The sequence below is a fragment of the Entamoeba invadens genome, assembly GCF_000330505.1.
Source record: "Entamoeba invadens IP1 unplaced genomic scaffold scaff_1105074725163, whole genome shotgun sequence".
Classification (NCBI taxonomy): Eukaryota; Evosea; order Mastigamoebida; family Endamoebidae; genus Entamoeba; species Entamoeba invadens.
Window position 1 is genome coordinate 141754 of NW_004443556.1, and position 22085 is coordinate 163838.

Below are 22085 nucleotides of genomic sequence, written 5' to 3' on the forward strand. Positions count from 1 at the left end.
ATGTTTAAGTGATTGTTTCAACATCTTTTCAATGAATAATATCATATTGATTGTAATTTAAAATCAATAATTAATCTAAAATTATTATAATAATTCAAAAAAATTTATTATTCATTTGATTGTTTTTTTTTCTTTATTTGTAATTCTTTCTAATAAAAAAACAAATATAAAAATATAAAAATATCAATTCCAAATTATTTAAATTACAATATAATTATCATTTGTTTGTAACAAAAGTAGAGTCTATATTATGTTTGTATAATATTCTTAAAGGTTATGATATCAATAAAAACACATAGAAAGATAATACAAACAACAATCAAATTATACATGAAAGAATGAGAATCTCTGTGGTATGAATTGAGAAAGAGTCGTGTCGTTTTTCTGTAAGGTAACCCTCCCTTTGGTTTCGACTAAATTGCTGAGGTAGTCGTTGACTTGTTTTCCCACTTTGATGATCTCGTTCTTTTGAAAAATCCTTATTTTTCCAAAATAGACTTCTTTGATTCTTTCAAGCTGAAGTGTCTTATCCGATTTTTTTGAAAGCTTTGAGTTGAAAAAGAAGCCTTTTTCAAGTAAAGTGTCAATAAAGAAATTTTGGATAAAAATGCTTTTGTTCTTTGAATACCGTCTTGATAATGTTTTCTCTTTAATCCCATCCTTTTCTTTGCCATTAAAAAGTAAAGAACATTGTTTCTCTGATAAGCGTTTTAAGTCTATTAATTCATCATTAACGACAATTCCAGCTATTCGTGGCATGGTTGTTGTTAAAACACTTTGCTTACCAGCTTTCTCCAAAGATACACCATACTCTTTATTTACCAGTAACACAAGGATCGCCTGTTCATAACAGAAGTCGTTTTTGAACTCATGCTCGCGTTCAACTGTCTTGTGCCTGTTGACACCCTTTTTGACTTCCATCAGAACAAACTATAGGATTTTGAGTTAAAATACAGTGTTTTATAAGAAGCAATTAAAACCCTGCTTATTCAGCTCTCTAAATCGAACAGAACGGACACTTTTCTTGAACTCAACCCATTTCATCAGGACACCCTTGCTAAGATTTTTTATCATTCAGTTGATTTGACTTGTTGTGAAAAAATTTGGAACTTTTGTTCTAAAACATTTTGATTGTTCCCAAATCCGCTCTTTGTTATTTTTTAAGACCGAAACATCACTTGTTGAATTAAAAAATATCATTTTTGGCGCATTTTATATAATACCAACGTAAATGAAATGTTTTCCAACGGCGATGAGTGAAGTTTATTTATATTTTCTATAATAAGGAATGAAAAACAAACTATGAAGGGAGCATATTTTGGTATCAGCAAATTGTTTCAATTGTTAATATTCGACAATTCTGTGGATAATCTCGGGAAAACACCCAATTTAAAGAACAAATAAAACAATATTTTTGGTTAAAAAAAATCCGTGAACTAAAAGCAATATAATGTTGAAATGCCCAACTAAAAAAAAACAAGGTTAACCATCTTTGTTCTTAAATAAATAAAATTAAATGGAATTGTATTTTTTTACTATAAAATGGTATTTCATTTATAAGTTGTTTCGGATGTAACACAAAAGCAAAGAAATTATCACTCAAAAGATGTTATAAATTTATAAAACACCTGAAATGGATCGACAAATTGATTGGATTTATAATTTGTATAAAATAACTCTTTATTTTTCAAAAGATAATTACACATGCAAACTAGACTTTGGGGTTTTTTAACACACTATAAATATTTTGTCGACAAATTGCTTTTTAAGAAGAGCTAAGCGAATCTTTATTACCTGAAATGGTTTTAAATGGTTATGGAAATCATTAAAATAATTATAATTATAATTTGGATTATTGAATTAATAAAAATCACTTGAAAAACTCGAAAGCTGAACAAAACGGCTTTGGAATTCTACAAATTTGTCCAAGTATTGTGAATGATTTGTTGCAGTCAGCTCCATTAACTAACTAATTGAACTCTTATTTAAAAACTTAATATAAGCATTATTTAATATTTTCTAACCAAATTTAAAGATAGTTAAAGACGGGTAATGTGTGGGTATGTAATGCAATTCAACAATTACATCAAAATGTGAAAAATATCATTAAATTTGATCATCAAAGTCTTTTCTTCTTACTTGTTTGTATATATCAATTTGTTATTATAATTATTGTATGAAAGCTCCTTTCTTTTGTGCCATTTGATAATGAAATTAAACAATATTTAGCACAAACAAGTCAATCACTAAAATGCTTCTGATTGCGATACAATTCATTCATTAACTTTAAAAAATTTCATTTTTATTTTACAATTTCACAATTCTTAAATGGGGAAATGAAAATTACTGAATCGCAAGATTTATCGCAACGCAATGTAAATTATTCAAATTCAAAACCACAAAATATCAATTAAATGCAAATAAAATTTAAATGACGACGCAGTCAATCTTTAGAACATCACCAAAAGGTAATCCGTCCGGTGTAAACAGTCTACATTCCGTCGAACAATTTCCTTCGTTCTCAACGGAGAATTCAAAAGCGACTTCTATTTGATTTGCTCCGATTATAGGCTGTATTGGGAATGTAGACTTCTCTGGCGAGATTTTAGTTCCATTCCAATAGCCAACATAACATCCTTTAGGCCATTGCCAATTCCCGTTGTTCTTTACTCTCCACACTTTAATATGTTTAGTCATTTTTTTGACATTTGTTGGGTAGATGAATGTGACATGTCGTAAGAAGACCATATGGTACTTCACTGTTAACTCTTTTTCTTCTTCTTTAACCCTTTCAACGTCTTCTTGAGTGACAGTCTTACACTTTTTGTTGACGATGTCAACTAAAACTTTGCCGGCGTGTTGTACTTCATTGTCTTCAAATAAGTTTGACAACTCAGACCAGAAGACTTCTTCCTTCCTTTCTTTATCACTTAGACATTTCACTGCAACAGTTTTGGTTAACCACTCGACCAATTCCTGTTTAGTAATTTTCAGACGTTCCTTTTGACCCAAGTGCACTTTCACTATTCCAAAACTCTCAACATAAAACTTGAGATATGTCTCTTGATCGTTCACTAGAGTCGTACCATTGACACCACAGTATATCATGACATAAACGGGCGGAAGCTGTCGGAAGGCTTTAGACATCCGCTTTTGGAAAAGTGTCCACTTCAAGACTGTTTGATCAATAACAACACGGTGCGTTTCTTTGCCGCACTCTGCGTCGACTAGAAATTGCTTTTCCATCAATTTCGGTGTTTACAGTTTGATTTATAACTTCGACTTTTCGTTTTGATTGAATGACTAAAAGGTGTCTTTCTTTATTCTTTTAATGAATAATTTTATTATAATTTATTATGAAAATTAAGTTGTAACTTTTTTTCCTTCTCTTTGTTTAGTTATTATTATGTATTATTAATTTTATTATAATATTTACTAGAATTGATGTAATAGAATTGACTTTTTGTAATGGGATATTATATTATTGTCATTGAAATGATATTACAAATAAATATATAATAACATTATGTCTTGAAAAACAAAACACCAACATTTGAATTGACTTATCACTTAATGTTATTGTCTATAGAATTGAATTAAAGTCTGTCTAAAAACGTTGTCCGCTTGTAAAAAGTTGTCCATGACAAAATTTTAGACAAAATAAGTTGAAAAATTTAGGAATTAGGTAAAAACGATCAAATCCCGGTAAAAATTATGAAACAACGTTTTGGGAATGTTTCGAATTGTTTCCCGAAATATTCCAGTTTTGATGGTCCAAAAATGCCTGGACAACGTTTTCAGACTGACTATATACAACTTTTTGAACTAAATGAATTAAAAATGAGTATTTTACTTTATATGTGTTAAAAACAATTTAACATACAGTAGGAGGAAATATGGGGATGCTCGAAAAAGGAGGATGCTCGTAACTATTGGTTAATTTCAACTGAAAAATAATAAAATTACTATTAATTTTAATATAAATTATTAATCAAAAAATTAATAAAAAGGAAAAACCGAATAAATTTATATTAATTATTTATTATTAATAATATTAAATAAATAAATATTAAGATGTAGATCCCCCTTTTTCTCAGCATCCCACTTTTTCCGTTAACTGTACATAAAGTTATTATTTATATATTAAATTTTGACAACACATTTATATTAATTGTTAACTGTGTCTATGTTTTGTTATGACAACTCAGAACAGAACAATTATTAAAATAATAAAGAGTTGTTGTTTTTTAATTTATGATTTGAACAAAATTCAATTATAATGAAGATTTATTTTACAATTCATTCATTTGTCGCTATTTTCATTCATTAGTCCAATTTATGACTAAAAATATTGTGGTTTTACTTATTACAAACATGTTATTATCTTTTATAATAACTTAAATTGTTGAAAAAATGGGATAGTTTTTTGAGTTCTTTTCCAAATCGTTCTTTTAACATTGTATTTATATTTGCATTTTATAATAACTTCCCGAATTGTATTATTAAAAACACCAACACATTATAAACACTGTTAAAAAATAATGGAAAAAACAAATAAGTGGCAAAATAATATGTTTACTACCATTTTCAGGGAAACAATAATTCAAAAAATGGAGTTATTGAGAAGTTATTTTGTGGTTTACTTTTGAATGGAAACGTCCAATAAAAACACAACGTGAACAAATAATATCGTTCAATGTTCTTTGTGCTTTTCTTTGTTGCCTTTTCAAACGCAGATTATGCAATTAAATACGAATCAACTGGCGAATTCAAAGCTTACAAACTTGGGAAGTGTTATTACAAAGGTGATGGTCTTTATGTTCGATACGAGAAAAAGGATTCAAATCTTGAGTACTACTCTGGGTCTTCTTGTGACAAAACCGTTTTAGGCGGATCAGGAAGTGGGTTTGACAAACTTCAAGACTACCGATTGGAGTCTAAGCTTCCAAAATATTATTTAGTTAAAAAGACCTTTGAAGAGACCACAACATGCCTTTTTACTGATGATGTGATTTCTCCAGAATATAAATATTATCCAGAAGGCTGTATAACCAGTGAGGGAGAGTCCAAAAAGTATAGTATTGATAACAACCTTGTTCACGTCTATTCATACTTAAATTCCAAATGTGAAGGCACTGGTGAAATAGATACTGAAGAGTACAAAAAGTGTTTAATAAACGGAAAGAATAGTTGGATGTTCACCGACAGTTCTGTAAGCCTCTCCTTCGCTTTAGCAATCGGATTCCTCATTTTTATGTTCTAAAGTAGGAACTATTAATTGAAACAAATTTACTATAATTTTGTTCTGGAATTATAAAATAAACAATCAAAGGCGTCTATTTGTCGTAATATTAATTGTCGTACTTGCTTGTTTGTCACACAACTAAATAAATAATTAAATGAATTATAATCATATTATTAATTATTATTAAAAATTAAACAATTGTACAACAATTTGTATTTTTACTAATATTTTATTTTATTATTGATAATATAATCAAAGTCGGTAATACTATTATTATTATTAATTTAATTACAATAGTATAAGTTAATTGATTAACAAAGGTATAATAATAATAGTATTTTTTACTTATTTTTTAATGATTATATTGTTTGTAAGCTTAAATCTGGCATATTGGAAAACCCCATTTTTGTCCTAAAAAGCAAAACACGATTCACTAAAAAGTTCGGTAATAAAAAATAGTAATTGTCATTTCGAAAAATAATCAATTATCACAATAGGAATCAATAATTGCAGATAATACAGGATCGGTTATCTCAACATCGTGTGTAAATTTATCGTCGTTTTCTAGTGTCATTTAAAGAATACAACAAAAAGCAACTTTCAACGTGTGAAGGTGACAATTGGTACGGTTTTGTTCTGAAACAACAGAATATGCATTTTGTATCAATTCTATGAATACCACACCATCAATTTTATTAAAAAGTGGATTTGTGGTTTTTGTATTAATACGTACACGTTCTCTTTGATGTCGAGTTTCTAAGTTTCTCAATTTAATTTCCAAGTTCCTTGCATCATAAACATCTCCAATTGCTGCAGCACGATATCTGTTAATTGTCTGATGTTTTTAAAGCAAAAACGTATTTTTAGTAAATGATTGTAAATTAAAAGAAAAAGAAAAAACGAATGCGGGTTTCCTAAATTCATTTGTGCCAGATTTAAGCGTTCAAACAATAAAACATCAAACAATTCTTAAATACCATGGTTTACATATAATACAGTCTGGTTTCTAACATTATTTGGTAACTTTTGGACCATAAAGATTGGAATATTTGGGAAAGCCATCCCAAAAATCTATCCCAATTGTTTCGGGTTTTTTCAAGTTTTTCTAATGCCCGATGTTTAGACAAAATTAAAGCTATTTTTTGTCCACCATATGACACTAAAAGACTCTAATTAATTTAGAAAAATTTAAAATAGAGTTTGTTGTAAAACTTTGTCCCAGTCGCCAACGTTGTCCTTTTTATCAATTTATACACAAATAATTGTTTAAAACCCCGGGAATTAGGTAAAAATAGAAAAAAATGGGAAAAATTTAGGAAAAAAACTGAAACGACGATATTTTTATATTTCGAACATGATCCGGATATTTTCCAATTTTTATTGACCAAAAAGCGCAGGACAACGTTGGCGACGGGACAACGTTTTCCGACTAACTCTAGTGTTAAGTCCATATTCCATTACCCCAACCATTTCAATGTCAATGAAAAACAGAAATATAAGTTTTTCATTTTACATTTCTGAAATATAATGAAATAAGTTGGTAAATATGAAAAAAAAGAATTACCAAAAACCAAAATATATGCGACGGACGATTACAAACACGCGCAGCGTAAAATACAGTCAGTCCTGCCCCATCTTTCTTTTGACTTTCTCCATAGTTTTGAGTTGTTTTCCTTTACTTACGGCTTCATCTTTGTCTTTCACATCCTTTAAGTTATTTTCTAGTTGAGTTTTAAGATCCGAAAGAAAAGCAGAAGAACTCAACAAACTAAAACAAAAGGAAGGACTTCGTTGACATTACTGTCTTCGCCAAACCGTTTTGTAATAATTGATATCTTTTTATCTTTCACACTATGGTCGTTCTCTTCAACTTGAAATGCAAGTGGGCGTTCCCCACTCATTTGTTTCACTTTGTCGGACTTTCGTATCATTTGCCCATTCATACTCGCCTCCTCTTCATCACTACACGACAAAAAAGGCTCGATCTTCCCAAGACTATCAGAGCGCCCAGTGATCTTCGCTAACTTCTCCGCTCGCAACTGACGCGCTCGCTCCTCTTCGGTCATCACCACAGACATTCCCTCTTTTTTCTCAGTTCGTTTGCATTATTTTTAAAACTAAACTCCCCTTCTAAAATAAGTTGTCTTGTCTTTCATAAGGTTTTTCTTGGTGGTTTTCATTCGCTGGACGATTCAGAAGTTACCTTCCATCCAAATCGGGTATGCCTATTTTTATAATTGTTTTACTATATTGTTACTAGTATTTTGAAACTATATATTTTAATTTGTTTATAGTATATTTAATAATACTTCTGATTATATCTGTTGCAACAGAAAATCAAAAAAATATAACCACAGTTTTGAGAAGAAGTAACCAATAGTCTCAATCTATTTTTTTGATGATTTATTTGTTATACAAAATATTAGAAATGTTGGCTATTGAAAAAATTTGGAGAATTTATCTCAAAAATATGGAAATACTCAACACACCATTTTTTTATTTTTACAAATTTAGGAAACCCTATTTAACCCTCGGGTCTGTATTTTTAATTCCTCATTTTTACCTTAAAAAAACTTAAAAGAAAGACGATGAAACCGAAGACGACGCTGGTCGTTTCGAAGGTCACCCCAAAGGGGGTGCTCACAAAAATCAATTTTGCACTAAGTAAGTTGGTAACGTCAATTGGAACAATTGGTGCTGACATCATGCTTAAGGAGGCAACAACACTTCAAGCTGTTTTAATTGTCGATACAATCAACAATCCGTCTGGGATAATGTTCAACAGGGGAGAGGTTGGTTCCCTTTATGTAAACGGCCAACCGATCAACAAAAATATGACTTACCCAATCACCGCACGTGACCTTATCCAGATATTGGATCATTTCCTTTATTTAACGTACGGTAAACCGGAAGAATCCGACAAAGACATTGTTCTACAGAAAATGAAGGTCGGGAAGAGAAAATCAATTTCAAGTACACCAATAAAGAGGGATAGTATAACCGTAAGGAGGTCTCAAGAACAACGGACCAGTATTAAGAAATTGGTTTCGGAAGATAACCCAAAGGAGTTTAAGAATGAGGACAACGACTTCAACGTAAATTTTTCGCTTTTATCTTCCGTCATTCCAGAAGAGATTGAGATTGACAACGCGAATGACAGCAAAGTTGAGAGTGGTGGAACGAAAGAAGATTTGAGGCGCAAAAAAGTGGAGAAAGTGAGAAAGCCAAGAAAAAGATCACAATCCCGCGAGGCGAGGAGAGAGACCTGTGAGATCGAGGAACTCAAAGATGAAGAGAAGAAAGAGGTTGTAATTCGTGTTTCGCAACAGAAGGGTAACGTCAAATCAATTATAAGCGAAACCGACTTTTTGAAAGGAAAGGTGTTTTACTTTGGGATGAACGATGAGATGATGAAAAAATACGAGCATATTATCAAGAAGTATGGTGGGAAAGTTGGTGACCGATACCCAAAATTTGATAAAGCTTTATTGCCAACAAAAGCTGAGCTTGACGCGTTTAAAAAAGAAGAAAAAGGAGAAGAGCTATTTCATAAGTGGGGCGTGAACGGTCCCAAAGAATGCGCCTTAGTCGTGAGTAAAGAAAATGAGGGTCCGCACATGGCTTACTTATGTTGCATTGTCAGCCAGGTTCCTGTCATCAGATCGGATTATTTTGACCAAATCGCTAAACAAAAGAAAGACGTTGGGATGTTCAATTTTCTTGCACCGGTTATACCAACATCAACAGGTGTTTTTGCAAATTCAGTTCAGCCAATTGAGTTCTTCCCATTTGAAACATACAACATTAATGAAGTTCCCAGAATTCAAATTCCGGCGAAAAAGAGTGAGTCGGAGAAGAATATCACTGAAACCTTTATCGTTAAAGTTGGGTGCAGGGTGGTGGACCGAACAATTACTCGGAAAAGCGAACTGAAACCGACGGGACTTGACAAATCTGTTTACTCTTTTAGCCCCATCATGGAGTCTGAGGTGAAGAAAAATAGGATGAGCATGGGTACTCAAAGAAAAAGCGAGGCGCAACAAGACTTTCTTGTGCTATATCTTGATTGGGTTGTGAAGATGATTTTGGACGGCGGTTTTATAGCCCCACGAGACTACATTCTGAATAAGGACGTTGATGGGTATGACCAAATCTAAGATCATTTTATTTTTTGTTGTACGTTGGTTCTTGTTTTTTTCATTAGTATAATTTCTAATATAAATTATTATTATTGAAATAAAATTTTTTTTAATGTTTTTTATTGGAACACAATTGAAAACTTGTTTTTTATTTTTACGTTTTATAGCTGTTCGGCGACTTTATAGTTTCTTTGAAAATCGCCGACTTTTCAGTGGTCTTAAAAGTCGCTGACCTAAATATTTAGTTAAATAACTATTCAAAATACAGTAAAACCTCCCAAGAGCGGTACCTCTGAAGAGCGGGTTCTCTCAAGAGCGGGCATTTTTTAGACTGAAACTAAAAATAGAGTTCTCTATCGAGCGGTTTATAAGGTTTGATTGGCTAAAAATGCCCGCTCTTGAGAGAACAAAATTACCACATCTCCCGCTCTTGGGAGGTTTTACTGTACCATTTATCATGTAAAAGATATTGAAAAAAATAAACCATATAAATTTAATATAATTATTATTAAAAAGTAAAATGAAACAATACCGTCCCAATTATATCTTCTCAAATCATTTTTTAAATTATATTTATATGATTATAATATAACAAATTATAACAACTATTGTGTTTTTACACATTTTTGAGACTATAATGAATATGGTATAATTTATTAAAGTTAATAGTTATTTAGTTCTAAAAGAAGTCGGCGACTTTTGAAGGGACTCAAAAAGTCGCCCACTTCTCAGTAATATCAAAAGTCGCCGAACAGCCATTATACTTCCGAATTATATTAAGAGTCTATTATATTGTATAGAATTATAATAATATTGAAAAGTAAAAATATAGACGTACTAGTAAACAATAACTAGAAATAGTTTTCAAGTGTTTCAAAAAGTTGTTAATGTTTTAAAAAACAATAAAACTAGTAAAAAGAAGAACATGTTTGGATTTGACAGCGACGATGGATACGATGTTCTTGAAGAAGACCAAGGACCAAAGACGAATTTTGTTGAAGTCACGATGTACATTCTGTGGGTGCTATTTTTAATCACAAGCATTCCATCTGTAGTTGTTTATTCCATGTTTTATCCGACGATCAAATTTACACTGGACGAGTTGAGTTATACGATCCAACAAAATAACACATTTACACTGTCGTTAAGTTCTTCGAGTGAATCAGTGCAAGGAGGGGTGTATTCTGAATGTGTTCCTATTCGTCCTTTCTTGTCCTATTTGAAAGCTTCGATCAACAATAAATCGCTTGTTATAATTTCAACACACAAATTGATAACGAAAGACAAAGCGGCGATTAGTACAGGGGGCTATTTTAATATTCAAAAAGATACAAGAGCGGTACCAACAATTAACAAACAATATTTAGTAGTTGGGTATTACGACATGGACCAAAACGGGTATTTCACAATCACAACTAACTACGACATGACTCAAGAAGAGATCGAAGATAATAATTTGCTGGAAGTGAACTCGACGTACTCAGTGATGAATTGGAGGGTTGGGGGATTACTCTCTGCGAATCGAGACGTTGAAATGTATGACTTCAATGAGTCTCTTGAAACGTTTGAAATCGTTGGGAATGCTATTGGACAGCCTTTTGTCATCTTTGGAGAGTCGATTTGTTTTACACTGAATGCTACAAGTCATAAGAATGTGACCAATTTTTGTGAAGATCGAATGTTCATAGAAAACACTTTTTATGTCTTAGAAGAGTCAAAGATCCCACCCGTGATCATATTGTCATACACACAATATGGTTACATCATTTCCGCAGACTCTAATTTGGAAGTGTATTCGTGTCAATTCGAAGAGTATAATACTGTAAGGAATGACTCTTTACAAACGATCAAATGGACTACCAACAGATCAAAGGAAGTCAAAGCCATTCAAAATGTTCATTTCAAAATTCAGCAATAAAGCAGTTTTGTATTATTTTAGTATTTCATAAGTTCTCTATATAATATCGAATAACTTTACTATAAAAAATATTATATTATAACTATAATAACTTAATAATATAATATATAATATATAATATATAATATATAATATATAATATATAATATATAATATATAATATATAATATATAATATATAATATATAATATATAATATATAATATATAATATATAATATATAATATATAATATATAATATATAATATATAATATATAATATATAATATTAATTAAAATAATTAATTAATAGAACTAAGTAAATAAGATTAATGGGATGCGATGGGGGGACTGTGGCGCGCCGGGATGATCACGTCAAAAAAGTGAAAGAGCCGAAACAAATTGAAGACACACAAAGTAGTGATAGGTACACCCACTGCTCATTATCACAACAACCTTTTAAGAAGAAAATTGTATGCGACAAAGTCGGGAGGATGTACAACAAAGACGCGATATTAAAGGCATTAATACAGAAGAGTATTCCCAAGGAAATGCGATATATCGCGGCGCGAAAGGATGTTATCGATTTGAATGTGTCATGGTCGAAGAACCATATAATATGTCCTTTAAAGAAAATAGAGTTCACACCAGGCCACCAATTTGTCGCACTTTCATGTGGGTGTGTCATCTCACAGTCAGCATACTTAGAACTCCTTGCAGTGAAAGGGACGAAGTGTCCAATTTGTGAAGACGTCTTGAGTGAGGCCATTCCGCTGAATCGACCATTTCAAGAGATGTTAGATACTATGCAACTTTATTGTAACATATACGACCACAAATTTGGAAAATGCGAAACTAAAGAAGAGATCGGAGAGGTTGTGAGTCATCAACCCAAATTAATAGCTTCTGAAGCCAAAAATAAAATAATGAAAGAGAAAGCGGGTGAGAGTTATGCTCAACTATTTAAATAAATTATTAATTACTTTTATTATTGTATGTACTATGTTCTTTTTTATTAATATAATAGAATACTTTTAATTTCTTTTATCTACTATAAAAGTATAGTTATTATAAATATAATATAATATAATATAATATAATATAATATAATATAATATAATATAATATAATATAATATAATATAATATAATATAATATACTATCTTATAATTACTTATAACTTGAAAATACTATTTGACCCTTCACAAACTATGTTTCCAGACACAGTGAGCCCAGTTGGGTATTTTGTTGGATTAGTTGTTCTTCTCTTCTTTGTTGTGATACCTTTCATCAAAGCGTATCGTTCAATAAACAGTGTGATAGGTGAGAATGAGCATGTTCTTTAATTAACTAATTAATTAATACTATATTACTATATTAATTATTGTCTTATATCTCTCACTTTGACATCTCTTCAATAAAATAGGACTTATGGCATTACCCTTAACAGAACAGTAGAATAACACAATCAACTCACTTCACCTTTTGAAAGACAAAAGCGTTGTAATACCCAATAATCTCCCATTGTTCCATCCTCACAGACCCTTTAGTCATCGACTCAAACAACTTTTTGTATTCTTCCTTATGAATCCAGTCATGATAGAATTGGTTCAAATCCCACAACGCAACAAGTCGAAGCCCAAAGTCCTCACAGATCTTGTGGAACTCACAAAAAGGGATTAAGAACTCGGGCAAATCCTCAATCGCATCAACCAACTTAAAATTGTACTGAGCGCCATAGATCGGGATGTGCTCTTTATCAACGGCTTTGTCAAATTCTATTTTGAATAACCCATTCCCAAAGGACGTCCCAGGCACACACCGCAGCTTTTTCACAACTCGATACGCATTCACTGTCGTCCCTAAAAAGATCCCCCCTACCTTCAATCGACTCGTCACATTCTCAATCGCTTGTCGTGCAGTCTCCGGCGATGAGAAGGAATAATGAATAGCAAATTGACACGATACAACGTCATAATCTAAATCGGGAAGTTTCCCTACAAAGTCTTGTGCAAAGCAGTCCCCGGGAACAGTTTGACAGTCAAACGACAATTTGTTCGTTCGACTCTTTATACGTTCCATCGCGTGTTCCAATGAGACCGTCGACAAGTCCGCTATCACTAAATGCTTCACCTTCGAGTTATCAAACTTCTGAATATCTCCACCTTTCCCTCCGCAAAAGTCCAAGACAGTTGTGTTCTCTTGGACATATTCATGTATTAAACATGCTTTCACCCAGTTGTTATATTTCCTCAAATCACTAATTTGTGATTTGTTACGTTCTTGCGTCGTCGTTTGTTTCTTTTTGTCGTATCCGCTTTCAATGGTCGTACTCATCCACTAGACTTTATTAGTTATTTTTTTAGTAATTTGATATTAGATTATTACTAATAATAAATATTAATATAAATCAATTAAATAATAATAAAAAATTAATTATACTTTATTAGTTATTTTTTTATTAATTTGATATTAGAATAGTACTAATAATAATACTTGTTATTATTATTCAATGAGTATAGTATTAAATAAGAATAATTAATTAATTACTTAACACAAGAGAATTACAATCAATTTGTCATATAAATAACACTTAGTTCTGTTGAATATTGCGAACCATAGAAGGGGGGACGGCTAAAACCAATTGTAAAAAAGGGAGTTTCATTGGTTGAGCCAACGAGTCAGTCAATTCCAACAAGTGTTGTACATTGACTCCGAAGGTATTAATATATTCGGGGTTGATTTTAGTTCCTGCGAAGAGACAAGCTTCCATGAAGTTGAGAATTGTGTTATTTTCTGTTACAAACGCGTTAATTTGTGTGAGTGTATTTGGGACATAGGTATAACTTTGTTGAGGGACATCCGTTTGACTATTAGCGACAGAGAAGTCGCTGACTTCGGTGACTTCATAACTCTGAGACATTCGACTTGACTTCCTTTTCTCCTTTTCTTTTGGTGAGACGGGGATCACAAATTTCTTTTCTTGTTTCTGGATGTCAGCGGGGTCGATCTGTTGTTTCAGACTTCTTCGATTACGGGACGGCATCTTTTCTCCTTCGCTTTTGTGAACGATGGTATTTGTCGTTCCGTTGGGGACGCTCTGTCTTTTCTTTTTTTTCTCTTCATTGATTCGACTTGGGGAGATGTGGCATGACCGTCGTTGACACTTTTCCGTTTTAATTCGTGGAGACGTGTGGTTTGATATCTTAATTGGTTGAGTCACCACAGACGTTTTAATGTTTTCACAATAGTCTTCCCACGACATAGTCTATCTATTACTTACCAAATCAATGCAATAAAAGAAACAAACAGTTTTAATGGCAATCCACTTCACTCTTGAAGTGATTTGTTGAATCGTTTTCGTTGGGAAGAGAAGAGATAATTCAAAGAGGGACTTTAAATTGGAGTCGGTGATGTGCAACTTCGTCATTTGGTCTTCTAAGAGCTTACTCTCTTCTTCGGACCAATACACAGAGGAGTTGCCAACCTCCGAACAGACGGACATATCTTCCGATTTCGACGAGTACGTGTTCTTCGTGAGGCGAGACACACTGATAGAGGGCAGTGAAGTTTCTTCCATTGTGGATTTTGAGTTTGGGACTCAATAAAGAAAAAGTATTGTATTCAAGACAAAACAGTTTTTGGCGATTGACTTTTCTTTTTGTTGTTTTCGAGTACCCTGGTTTCCCGAACAGCAGAGGTTTTCCTTTCTTCCTTCTTTTGAAATCTTTTGTTGAAAAAAGTATTGAAGAGGAGAATCTACTGTTATTAGTTTTGTTTTAGTTTATTCGCTTTAACTTATCATAAAAAATGGAGAAGAGTTGTATAAGGCTATTATTAACCTTTTTTACAAAAGAGATGAGATTGAAAAAGGTGAATTGGGTCGTTTTCCCAATATTGTGCTGGAAAAGCCACGTAATATTCAGATAAAAAAATGTTGTTCAAATGGCAAATTTTTTGAAAAAATGAGTAATAGTATCTGTGGTTTTTTGAATAGTTAAAATGGAATATATAACATTTTGTAGAGTTATACTATTGATTTTGTTAAAATTAATAGTTTTTAACTCTTTCGTTTTTTTAAATGGCGTTTTCAAGCATTGTTTGTTGTTTTCCCGACATTTTTCATTGGTAAAATCTGTTTTCATTTGAGAAGAAAAAATTGCCGAAAAACTCGTTTTCTTTGACAATTTCCACTAGTTTTTTTTACTTAAGTAAATAATAACAATAACTTCGAATTTTTTTTCCCCAAACAAAAATTAATGATTTTTGAAGCCAAGGTGTTAATTTTTTGTATCATATTTATAATACAATTTAGCATTAAAACAATAAATCAACAAACTAAAAATCAAAACAAGTCTCATTTTTTTTACCAGCATAAACTTTTATCTTTTTATTGTATCATTTATTATAATTAAAAAATAACTACTATTGGTACATTTTTTGAAGAACAGTTTTGTTTTTCAAAATACAAAAAAGCCAGTTTCCAAAACTTAATTCAATAAATTAATAAATTTTATAGTATTTTAACCATAAATAATAATAAATTATATGTAGTAATATTTCTAGAATATTACTATTATTATTAAAACTAGAAACACGTGTCACTTCATTAACTGTTTTTACTCGTCAAAAACCTTCTTTCGATCTTTCTTATCCTTTTTATCTTTCTTTTCATTGTCACTATCTGAACATACTCTCCCTTCATCATCTTCTAAAAAGACACAGTACTTTTTTGATGACTTTTTCTCTTTCTCATCTTTGGCTTCTTTTGTTTCTTTTCCGTCTTTAGAATCTTGTGTTGTCTCTTTTTCATCTTTATCTTTCAGACCTGCTTGTGTGTCTTTCACTTCGATTTTTTCTTCATCACTTTCTCGTGGAGAATTTATTTTTTTTTGCTTTTTCGTTTCTTTTTTATCAAGACCGATCTTCTGTTTTAACTCTTGTTTCTGCTTTTTTTCTTCTTGTTTTTTCATCTCCTTTTCGGCTTTCTTTTGCTCTTTGGTCTCTTTTTCCGCTTTCTTTAACTCTTCTTTCGTTTTTTGAAGGGGTTTGTCTTGTTGCGCGTCGTGGACTATATCTAACACTTCAATTAACAAATTTAATATGTCTTTTTCGTTTTGGCTATACTCTTTTGTAGTCCCGCTTATACAATCTGTTATTTTCTTTCGTGTTTCTTCAATACGAGAATCTATGGCCGACATGTTTATTTCGAGTTCAGTTATATTGATTTAATACTATTTGGTGACAAATCAATTCAATAAGAAAAATATCCTTAAAATATCGTTTTTTTACTTGAAAAAGTGACTACTAGTGTATTATAAGTTTTGAATCATATTGAACTAGATTACATTGTATTTCGGGGATTATACTTTGTTTTAATATTCTATAGTTTTTTATATACTTTTTAATTTCTCTACTATTATTTATAGTAATATAATAATTTAATATCAATTAAAAAAAGGTGAAAATTACAAACTCAAACTTTTTAAACTTTTTTTCGATTATTGGGGTATTAACATTTTAATTTATTATTATTAAAAAACCATATTTTTATATTAATAATTAATAATAACAAAATAATATTCAATTAAGAAATTAAAAAGCTTTAAATTGATTATTTAATAAATACAATAAACTATATATTAATAATTATATATTATATTTTATTAATATATTGAGAAAACCTCAAACTATATTTTATTAAATTTTTGATATCCACAAAATACCCCATATATAGATATTATTATATGTAGTTTCCTTTTATAATACTCTTTACGAACTCAATAAAACTTTATTCCATTCTACCAGATCTCGAAGAGAAAAAAGAGAATAGTCCACACCGTCTATTACCTCAAATTTCTTTACAACAACTCAATGATGTCATTGAATTATAATTTCTAATAAATTAATTATACTTTAATAGTAATTATTAATATAGAGAACTGCAGAGGTAAAAATGCGGAGTTTATTCTTCGACGAGTTCTATGCTTGTCCTGCAGAAACCGAACACCAACAGATAAAAGAAAACTGCAGATGATTCATTCAAAGACCAATGACAGAGGAATTTTGTATTGATAAAGTGCCACATGAAGTAGTTGGTGATATTCCCGACGAAGAGTGTCCAATTACAATAGCAGATGTCTATGCTGCTTCTCGTAGAATTCAAGGCCTTGCCTACAAAACGCCACTTGAGTTCTCCAACACCATTTCCAAGATTGCGGGATGCAAGACATACCTCAAACTCGAGAACTTACAGAAAACGGGTGCTTTTAAAGTGCGTGGTGCTATTAATAAAATCGCGACGTTAACACCCGAAGAGAAAGTTAAAGGTGTTGTAGCGGCATCAGCGGGGAACCATGCGCAAGGGGTTGCATTTGCCTCTTCCAATTTTGGGACGAAAGCGACGATAGTTATGCCTGAATTTGCTCCCACAGCGAAGGTGATGGCGACGAAAGGGTATGGTGCTGAAGTAGTCTTACACGGGAAAGTGTTTGATGAGTCTCTTGCATATGCCAAGAAACTTTGTGAAGAGGAAGGAAAGGTATTTGTTCATCCCTTTGATGATAAATATGTGATGGCTGGACAAGGGACGATTTCTCTTGAAGTTTTGGATCAATTAGCTGATGCTGATGTTATTATAGGAGCTATAGGAGGTGGAGGAATGATGGGAGGAATTGGATTTGCAGCAAAGCAGTTGAACCCTAATATTAGGGTTATTGGGGTCCAAGCCCGTAGTTGTCCGTCTTATGCGCTTACACGAGCTGTAGGTAAAATGTGTTGTTTAAAGCAAGGTAAAACTATGGCTGATGGTATTCAAGTGAAGTTAACGGGGAGTAAGACAGTCAGTGTGTTAGCTAAATATGTCGATGAAGTAGTCACCGTTGATGAAGAAAGTATTGCAGAGGCGATGTTAGTCATGTTCGAGAGATGTAAAATTATTAGTGAAGGCGCGGGAGCTACACCAGTCGCTGCGTTATTGTCACATCAAATCAAAGGCCTGACAGAGAACACAAATGTCGTTTGTATTGTTTCTGGTGGTAATTTGGATGTCAACGTGATAAGTAAAGTGATCGAAAGAGGTTTAGTAAAAGCAGGCAGAAAAGTCAATTTCACGTTGGAGCTCCCAGACATTCCTGGCGCTATGAAAAATGTTATTAGTATCATTAACAAAGAAAGAGGTACTATTCTTGATATCCTCAGTCGAAGACCAGCCTCTGGTGATTTACATGTGTGCATTTGTGATATTGAAATGGAGTGTTATGGCGTTGAACATAGAGATAAAATATTCGACATCTTAAAGGAGAAAGGTTATGTGTTTAGATAAAGACGTAATTGCATGCAATCAAGTATGGTTTAATTTTATTAATAAATATACTATATTAATACTCCATGAATATTTACTGATAAAGATAATAAGAATTTATAGTTTACTCTTACATATTTGTGTTTTATTATTACAATAATAAAAGAAACTATTATTTTTCTATGAACTGCAATTGAAGAGTACATAGCCCAATGCCCAAGAAAAGTCAAAGTAAAGTATATGTCGTTTTTGAAGGTCGAGTGCGTGGGTTGTATGCCACATGGGCAGAGTGTGATGCACAAGTCAAAGGGTTTTCTGGTGCGAAGTATAAGAGTTATCCTTCACGAGAAGACGCGGAAGAAGCTTACATTAAGCACATTGACAAATTCCCAATAGCCAAAGAAGACAAGCGTGCTCCTCCTGAAGTACACAACCAGACTGCTGAACTTAAAGCAGCCATAACTGAAATCTTACACCGGAGTGTCTCTTCAAACACTGCATTAGGCCTTTTCTATAAAGAGATAAAGAGCATCAAAGGGTTATATAAGAGTGACACCAATGAGTTAATAGTTCCTGGCGAAGAGTCAATAGACTTATATAAAAAAGGATTTCAGTATTTAGAAGAGCGTCATCTTCTCGAGTTAGGATACAAACTGTATCCCACTTCAACGTACGCCAATGCTCTTCAGGAGATAGACAAAGACTCTCTCTACATTGTCCCATGTAATTGAAATATAGTAAATTTATAGTAAGTAAATTAAAAAAGAATAGTAAACCCGATCAAAATCAAACACAATGATTTAGAACAAGGCGCACTTCCCACCCTGTTTTTTCGATTTAATAGGAGGTGGCACAGTTTTACCCTTTTGTGTGAGTTGTTTTATGCACTCTTCGATTGCGTCAGGAAGGATTGCGTTAAACATCGCGTCCAACCCTTCGCCAGTGGTTGTGCACACTTTGAAATCCTTCATAGGGTTTTTAGTCAAGAAGTCTCTGAAGTCGGACTCATTAATAGCGGAAGTTAAGTCTGATTTGTTCCCACACAACGCTTTTGGGATGTTACCTTTGTCCGGTCCGTAACGCTTTAACTCTCCCGCCCAGTTTTGAAGGGACAGGAGCGTATCGTTGTTCGCGACGTCATACACAAAGATGCAAGCACACGAGTTGTGATATAAAGCAGACGTGACAGTCGACATTTGTTCCGCACCACACGTGTCGTTGAAAATCAATTTCAACTTCCTGTTTTGAAAAATCATCGACTTTGTTAATATCTCTTTCATCTCACCAGTATATTCACAATACTTGTGGACCATCGACGTCTTCCCAACACCAAGCTCACCTATAAGGATGATTTTAACAGATAATTCATCGGATGGCTCCTTCTTTATTGACATCAGACTTTTCTTTCAAGTTCTTTTTTTAAGTTCTTTTTTGATTGGTATTTTTATTCGTTATGTTTTCTCTCGTTCCACAAATAAATCTCAAGCACTTTACTATTAAATTATAGTTGTTTTATTATTTGGACATTATTCAAAAAACTCCTTGTGATTTTTTTTGAAAGATTTTTTTTTTTAAAACATTGAGTATTATGTTGCAGATTGAGAGTGCAAAATGACGGGTTATTACATAGAATAGTTTTTAAATTTTTTTCGGTAGAGTTTTGTATAAAGTAAAAAACCCTTTTAGTTTTTTAAATAATTTAAACTGTTTTGTATGGTTTGTTTATTTTGATTATATTATAATTACTAAAACAAACAAAACATGTTTTTAATTATTTTTTTTTATTAACATAATTAATAAAATATTAGTTAAATATAATTAATTTTATCTATTTTATTTTAAAATTATCATTTTACTAAAAAGGTTGAGAGAAATAATCAGAATATAAAGTGGTGAGTGAAACAATAATTATAATTATTTTTAACATATTTTATTTTTCATATTCTATTTTAATATTAGAAACAATATTGTTATAAATAACTTTTTTTTATTTATGAAAAAACAAACTCAACCATTTTTGACACGAAAAGTGTTTTTTCGTGTCAAAAATTTTGATGTTTTTATTTTTTTTGTACATTTATAAAACATTTCAGAAAAATAATTATATTTATAATACTATAAATTAAAAAGTAATTATCGGTTCAATTGTTAATTAATAATTAAAATATAGTTTGTTTTTAATACAAATACTTTGAATTAAAAAAAAAGTTAACTTTGTTTTCTTTTATTTTCTTTTTTGCATAACACTTAAAATAACGCTTTTATTTTTGTTTTGACCTGTTTTTCATGGGATATTAATCAAAATTTTGATGATTTTCCTTTTTTGGCTTGTGTATTGTTTATTACATAATATAAACTCTAAAAAAACGGAAATTTATTTAATAAACTCTATATTTCCCGATTTTTAGACTATTTGGATTTTGTTCAATGTTATTTAAAGTGTTAATAAAAAAATAAAAAAATTAGTTTTCAACTTTTAGTTTAATATTAACAGCTTATTAATAAATAGTTAATAGTAAAATTGTTATATAAAATCAAACAATAGTTACAATTAGTTTTCCACAAAACGGCGACAAAAAGAGAAAAACAAAGAAAGAGAATGGATAGTACGCGCACACACCCCAGACAATCTATTCAAGGATCTCGTCGACAACCCCAAGTAATTTTACCAAAGAAAGGAACAGGAGAAATTCCAATGGTGAAAACACTTTCCACAAATCAAGATGCCGAAACGTTGGACCTATTTAACAGGGTGGACCACTTTCAGTTGATGATGACTGAATTAATTGAACATGACACTTCCTTCTTCAATTGTCCAAAGGAATTGAAATGTATTAGTTTGTTTAGTATTGATATAGTATAAATACTAGTACTTGTATAATTTCTCAAATTATAATAAAATTACTATAATATATAATACATTCAATTCATTTGCAGTCGAAGAGAAATTGGACTCATTTACACACGCACTCAAATACGATAGATACCTCAGAGTCGGGTATACTGAAGAGGATTGTGGAGATGTGGTTTTTTCAGAAACGGAGCGCGCACTGTTAAGTATTTTGCAAATGCAGGAAAAGCAACTCAAACAAATCGAAGACTTAAATTTGTTCATTGATAAGAGATGGGACGATAAGATTCAAAGCTCAGTCAATCCAAGCGTTGTGGAGAATATGGAAGAGTCTTTGGAAGAACAAACAGTTCAAGCTAATGATATAGTCGAGTACTGTACACAATACATGATAACGGCAAATAAACTTAATGACTTGGTTGGTGTATTAAATGCTCAAACTGAATCTCTCAACAACTCTAACAACTTTACAGCTTTCGAGGGACTTCTCAATTCGACAGAATGTAAGGAGGAAATAATAGATGAGTGATATGTATTAGTTCTTTTTATAATCTATTTATAATTTATTTTAAATACAGTTTTATTTTATTTGTAACAACTGTATTATATTTTATGTATTCATATATTATTTTTTATTTTTAAAATTAACAA

The 22085-nt window shown here is 31.5% G+C and overlaps 14 protein-coding genes across 14 annotated transcripts; 7 read left to right on the plus strand and 7 right to left on the minus strand.

Annotated features, from left to right (window-relative positions):
• Positions 1 to 324: 324 nt before the first annotated feature.
• EIN_118090 (hypothetical protein) lies at positions 325 to 921 on the minus strand (the record flags this gene model as incomplete). Its single annotated transcript, XM_004258958.1, has 1 exon — positions 325 to 921. One exon carries the CDS (start codon positions 919 to 921, stop codon positions 325 to 327), a length of 597 nt encoding a protein of 198 aa, XP_004259006.1.
• A 1506-nt stretch (positions 922 to 2427) lies between these two features.
• EIN_118100 (hypothetical protein) lies at positions 2428 to 3246 on the minus strand (the record flags this gene model as incomplete). The annotated part of the gene is made up of 1 exon (XM_004258959.1): positions 2428 to 3246. One exon carries the CDS (start codon positions 3244 to 3246, stop codon positions 2428 to 2430), a length of 819 nt encoding a protein of 272 aa, XP_004259007.1.
• Positions 3247 to 4696: 1450 nt separating this feature from the next.
• Positions 4697 to 5263, plus strand: EIN_118110 (hypothetical protein; the record flags this gene model as incomplete). Its single annotated transcript, XM_004258960.1, has 1 exon — positions 4697 to 5263. One exon carries the CDS (start codon positions 4697 to 4699, stop codon positions 5261 to 5263), a length of 567 nt encoding a protein of 188 aa, XP_004259008.1.
• Positions 5264 to 6865: 1602 nt separating this feature from the next.
• Positions 6866 to 7323, minus strand: EIN_118120 (hypothetical protein; the record flags this gene model as incomplete). The annotated part of the gene is made up of 2 exons (XM_004258961.1): positions 6866 to 6952; positions 7015 to 7323. The coding sequence occupies 2 exons, from the start codon at positions 7321 to 7323 to the stop codon at positions 6866 to 6868; spliced, it is 396 nt and encodes a 131-aa protein (XP_004259009.1).
• A 510-nt stretch (positions 7324 to 7833) lies between these two features.
• Positions 7834 to 9402, plus strand: EIN_118130 (hypothetical protein; the record flags this gene model as incomplete). The annotated part of the gene is made up of 1 exon (XM_004258962.1): positions 7834 to 9402. The coding sequence occupies one exon, from the start codon at positions 7834 to 7836 to the stop codon at positions 9400 to 9402; it is 1569 nt and encodes a 522-aa protein (XP_004259010.1).
• Positions 9403 to 10309: 907 nt separating this feature from the next.
• Positions 10310 to 11302, plus strand: EIN_118140 (hypothetical protein; the record flags this gene model as incomplete). The annotated part of the gene is made up of 1 exon (XM_004258963.1): positions 10310 to 11302. The coding sequence occupies one exon, from the start codon at positions 10310 to 10312 to the stop codon at positions 11300 to 11302; it is 993 nt and encodes a 330-aa protein (XP_004259011.1).
• Positions 11303 to 11612: 310 nt separating this feature from the next.
• EIN_118150 (hypothetical protein) lies at positions 11613 to 12251 on the plus strand (the record flags this gene model as incomplete). The annotated part of the gene is made up of 1 exon (XM_004258964.1): positions 11613 to 12251. The coding sequence occupies one exon, from the start codon at positions 11613 to 11615 to the stop codon at positions 12249 to 12251; it is 639 nt and encodes a 212-aa protein (XP_004259012.1).
• Positions 12252 to 12753: 502 nt separating this feature from the next.
• Positions 12754 to 13617, minus strand: EIN_118160 (mRNA cap guanine-N7 methyltransferase, putative; the record flags this gene model as incomplete). Its single annotated transcript, XM_004258965.1, has 1 exon — positions 12754 to 13617. The coding sequence occupies one exon, from the start codon at positions 13615 to 13617 to the stop codon at positions 12754 to 12756; it is 864 nt and encodes a 287-aa protein (XP_004259013.1).
• Positions 13618 to 13873: 256 nt separating this feature from the next.
• Positions 13874 to 14860, minus strand: EIN_118170 (hypothetical protein; the record flags this gene model as incomplete). The annotated part of the gene is made up of 2 exons (XM_004258966.1): positions 13874 to 14548; positions 14591 to 14860. The coding sequence occupies 2 exons, from the start codon at positions 14858 to 14860 to the stop codon at positions 13874 to 13876; spliced, it is 945 nt and encodes a 314-aa protein (XP_004259014.1).
• Positions 14861 to 15899: 1039 nt separating this feature from the next.
• On the minus strand, positions 15900 to 16481 carry EIN_118180 (30S ribosomal protein S18, putative; the record flags this gene model as incomplete). The annotated part of the gene is made up of 1 exon (XM_004258967.1): positions 15900 to 16481. One exon carries the CDS (start codon positions 16479 to 16481, stop codon positions 15900 to 15902), a length of 582 nt encoding a protein of 193 aa, XP_004259015.1.
• Positions 16482 to 17332: 851 nt separating this feature from the next.
• On the plus strand, positions 17333 to 18604 carry EIN_118190 (threonine dehydratase catabolic, putative; the record flags this gene model as incomplete). The annotated part of the gene is made up of 1 exon (XM_004258968.1): positions 17333 to 18604. One exon carries the CDS (start codon positions 17333 to 17335, stop codon positions 18602 to 18604), a length of 1272 nt encoding a protein of 423 aa, XP_004259016.1.
• A 191-nt stretch (positions 18605 to 18795) lies between these two features.
• On the plus strand, positions 18796 to 19314 carry EIN_118200 (hypothetical protein; the record flags this gene model as incomplete). Its single annotated transcript, XM_004258969.1, has 1 exon — positions 18796 to 19314. The coding sequence occupies one exon, from the start codon at positions 18796 to 18798 to the stop codon at positions 19312 to 19314; it is 519 nt and encodes a 172-aa protein (XP_004259017.1).
• A 69-nt stretch (positions 19315 to 19383) lies between these two features.
• EIN_118210 (hypothetical protein) lies at positions 19384 to 19977 on the minus strand (the record flags this gene model as incomplete). The annotated part of the gene is made up of 1 exon (XM_004258970.1): positions 19384 to 19977. The coding sequence occupies one exon, from the start codon at positions 19975 to 19977 to the stop codon at positions 19384 to 19386; it is 594 nt and encodes a 197-aa protein (XP_004259018.1).
• A 1301-nt stretch (positions 19978 to 21278) lies between these two features.
• EIN_118220 (hypothetical protein) lies at positions 21279 to 21963 on the plus strand (the record flags this gene model as incomplete). The annotated part of the gene is made up of 2 exons (XM_004258971.1): positions 21279 to 21420; positions 21521 to 21963. 2 exons carry the CDS (start codon positions 21279 to 21281, stop codon positions 21961 to 21963), a joined length of 585 nt encoding a protein of 194 aa, XP_004259019.1.
• Positions 21964 to 22085: the final 122 nt, after the last annotated feature.